The sequence below is a fragment of the Mandrillus leucophaeus genome, unplaced genomic scaffold (genome assembly GCF_000951045.1).
Source record: "Mandrillus leucophaeus isolate KB7577 unplaced genomic scaffold, Mleu.le_1.0 Scaffold106, whole genome shotgun sequence".
NCBI classification, from domain to species: domain Eukaryota; kingdom Metazoa; phylum Chordata; class Mammalia; order Primates; family Cercopithecidae; genus Mandrillus; species Mandrillus leucophaeus.
The window spans coordinates 1644804-1648447 of record NW_012098765.1 but is presented as its reverse complement, the minus strand read 5'-3'; the positions used below and the strand labels follow the sequence as shown (position 1 = coordinate 1648447).

Genomic DNA, 3644 nt, shown 5'->3' with positions numbered 1-3644 from the left:
CAGCTACTCGGGAGGCTGAGGCAGGAGAATCACTTGAACTCAGGAGGCAGAGATTGCAGTAAGCCGAGATCGTGCCACTGCACTCCAGCCTGGCGACAGAGTGAGACTCTGTCTCAAAAAAAAAAAAACGGCCAGGTGCGGTGGCTCACGCCTGTACTCCCAGCACTTTGGGAGGCCGAGACAGGTGGATCACGAGATCAGAAGATCGAGACTATCCTGGCTAACACAGTGAAATCCTGTCTACTAAAAATACAAAAAAAACTAGCCAGGCATGGTGGCGGGTGCCTATAGTCCCAGCTACATGGGAGCCTGAGGCAGGAGAATGGCGTGAACCTGGGAGGTAGAGCTTGAAGTGAGCCAAGATTGCGCCACTGCACTCCAGTCTGGGCAACAGAGAGAGACTCCATCTCAAAAAAAAAAAGGGACTAAGACTCAGGCCTGAAGACATGATAATGCCAAATGGTCACATCTGTTTCATGGACATTTATCTGTGCCAGGCAACAACATACCCCAGGCTTTACAAACAAGACCCCATCAAAGTCTTGTATGAGCCAGGCAAACACTGAATGGGCACTTCATATTCCAGCCCTATTCCTATTCTAAGTGCTGTTGATATTTGTTTAGTACTCATGACAACTTCAACAGGTAAATATTTCTTTTACTCTCATTGTACAAACAGAGAAGTCGAGGTGAAGAGAAGTGCCCAAGGTCACATAATCAGCCCAAGGGTGCATTAACAAGCAATAACTAGTTTTGAACCCAGGCAGTCTGTGCTCTTAACCTCAAACCTGTGCTGCTTCTTGGCTGCTATTAGCTTCACTTTCAGACAAGGAAACTGAGGCTCAGACAGGTCAAGTCCAAAGGTCTCCAATTAATAGAAGGGAGAGTTAGTATTTAAATCCAGATCTGGCAGCCCATGGCCCTAATCATTACACTATACCATGACTCTACAGGGCCTCAGTTGGGGAAGCATGAACAAAATTACTTTCCTGGGATGTGGTGGCTCATGTTTTTAATCCAAGCACTTTGAGAGGCTGAAGCGGATGGACTGCTTGAGCCCAGGAGTTTGAGACCAGCCTGGGCAACATAGCGAGACCCTGTCTCTACAAAAAGTTTAAAAATTAGCCACACTTGGTGGTGCGTGCCTGTAGGCCCAGCTTCTCAGGAGGCTGAGGTGGGAGGATCACTAGAGCCCAAGAGTTCGAGGCTGCAGTGAGCTATGATCACACCACCTTACTCCAGCCTGGGCGGCAGAGAGAGACCCTGTCCGTAGCCCCTGCACAAACGAAAAAACAGATGGGAGCTTGAGACTCACGTGGACAGGGTGTGGGCTAAGCCTGGAGTACAGAGAGCTGATGGAAGATGAGGTTAAGGCGCTGCGTTAACAGGTCAAGGAAGGAGCATGCAGCCTCTAGGCTAGGGGTCTTGGTGTGGAAATGAACCAGGCCTGGGGGAATACCTGTGTGAATGCCCCACTTGCAGAACAGGCTACTTTCCGAGAAACCGCTGGCCCCCATGATCTGCCCGATCACGTGCACCTCAGCCATGGCCCTGGGATGGGAAAAAATATAATCACAACCCTGTGAGGTAAGTATATTATCTCCATTTGACAGGAGGGGAAACTGAGGCCCAGCAAATAAAGGGTAGTACTAGGATTCCAAGCTAGCTTCGTCACACCCCTGAGGCTGAGGTCTTGACCACAGATCCTAATTGCCAACCCATGAAAGCCTGGAAAAAATGGGGGGACCCTTGTCTGGGGAACCAGCATTTAACTCTGCGAGGTCTAAAATACCTTCTTTGGGTTCAGGTCGGCGGAAAGCCCCGCCCACGAGCGAAAAGACCCGCCTTCCGCGTCATGTCAGCCACCCCGCTTCCCTCACCCAGCAAGCTCTATAAGGCGCATGCGTTGAGTTCCGGGCCGACTTAGCCACGCCTCTAAGCGCAGCGCATGCGTTATTCCTACCTTAGCGGACTTAACGGTTAGGAGGGGCGAAAGCGGCAACGGGGGTTGTAGTTCATGGGGTTGAGTTGACTCGGTTTTTTCTCCGCGGGCGCCTACCAGGCCTGGCTCGCGCCTTTCCCAGGACCTTCCCGGCTGCGAGAAATGGAAGCCGCGCTATTCCGCGTCCGCGCTCGCCTTGGGTTCCGTGGTTGTTGCTGGAGCAACAGCAGGCTCCTCCCCTGGCTTTGTACTCGCCCTCCGCGCCACTGATTGGTGCTAGCCGTCCCCGGAGGCGGGGTGAAACTGTGATGGACATTTTCCTCCACTCGCTCCATTTTGGGAAAATAGCGTCTCTCCAGCTACGGCAAAGGGTTCCGCCATTTTGGCCGTGGCTAGGAAGCTGCCATGTTGAGTGTGGCTGAGGAAGTTTGAGTGCAGTTTCTCCCAGATGTCCTCTTTACCAAAAAAAGCAAATCCGTAACTGCTCCGTGCTGCGTGAGGACCCCACCGAAGAGCTCTCTATGGTCCGGGATCACAAATCAGAGACTGAACTACGACCAAGGAGGAATTCCTTCCAGGACCTCGGGTACATCCCCTACCTCGTAACAGGAAAACAAAGCAAAAAAAAAATCACTCCTCATTCACAGAGAGTGGAGAAATTGGGGAGTGGGTTCTGCTTCCGTTTTAGAGTTCCCCTAGGTTTTTCAAGGACAAGGAAGGAAGTTGGACTTACCCAACTTCTACCAAGCTACTACCAAGTTCACTGTTAAACTGCTTGAGTCTGAGCAAGGAACCGTTGGGGTAGCGAAGAGAAATGAGGAACTGGGATCCCCTTATTTGCAGAAAATCCTCTTTTCTATTGATTGATTTCTCAATCAAGAAATGGAGATGTCCCTGGATGCCATCATAGATGCCATCATTTCCCACATCAAGCCAGTCATCAGGTCCCATCAAGACTCCATAAAAGGGTCGCACTGTGTAACCTAGGCTGGAGTACGGTGGCTTGATCACAGCTCACTGCAGCCTCTGAACTCCTGGGTTCAAGGGATCCTCCTACCTCAGCCTCCCATGTAGCTGGCATCACACACATGCGCCACCAGGGCTGGCTAATTCTTTTTTTTTTTTTTTTTTTTTAAGAGATGGAGTCCTGCTGTGTTGCTGTGTTGCCCAGCCTTGTCTTGACCTCCTGGACTCCAGCTAGCCTCCCAGTTTGCTCTCCCATACTGCCGGGATTACAGACCTGAGCCACCCAGCCAGGCCAATAGACACGAGTATTTAAAAGCCACCCTTGGCTAGGCTCATGACTGTAATCCCAGCCCTTTGGAAGGCTGAGGCGGGAAGAGCTGTTGAGGCCGGAAGAGCTGTTGAGGCCAGAAGGTCGAGTATAGTGAGATCCCATCTCTACAAAAATAAAAAACAAAATAATGCATATATCAACTAGTGAAATATTCCATTGAATTGTTTAATATAAATGTTATCCTACTGAAATGTTGCCCCCTCCTTATAATTTTGGATTTTTGTTAGTTTTTGTTTTTTTTTTTTTTGAGATGGAACCTCGCCTTGTCGCCCAGGCTGGAGTGGAGTGGCGCGATCTCAGCTTACTGCAACCTCTGCCTCCCGGTTCAAGCAATTTTCCTGCCTCAGCCTCCCAAGTAGCTGGGACTACAGGCGGACACCACCACACTCAGCTAATTTTGTTTTT

The 3644-nt window shown here is 50.3% G+C and overlaps 2 protein-coding genes across 2 annotated transcripts in view; one reads left to right on the top strand and one right to left on the bottom strand.

Annotated features, from left to right (window-relative positions):
- The window catches only part of B9D2 (B9 protein domain 2), a 21159-nt gene extending 18224 nt beyond the window's left edge, over positions 1–2935 (bottom strand). The window contains exons 1-2 of the mRNA XM_011983360.1: positions 1964–2935; positions 1460–1551 (exon numbers count right to left, since the gene is read on the bottom strand). Coding sequence (XP_011838750.1) covers positions 1460–1547 — 88 coding nt within the window. The 5' untranslated portion in view covers positions 1548–1551; positions 1964–2935. The remainder of the gene's footprint in view (positions 1–1459; positions 1552–1963) is intronic.
- Positions 1–3644, top strand: part of TMEM91 (transmembrane protein 91) — a 55229-nt gene that overhangs the window by 18471 nt on the left and 33114 nt on the right. The gene's annotated exons all lie outside the window — the stretch shown is intronic.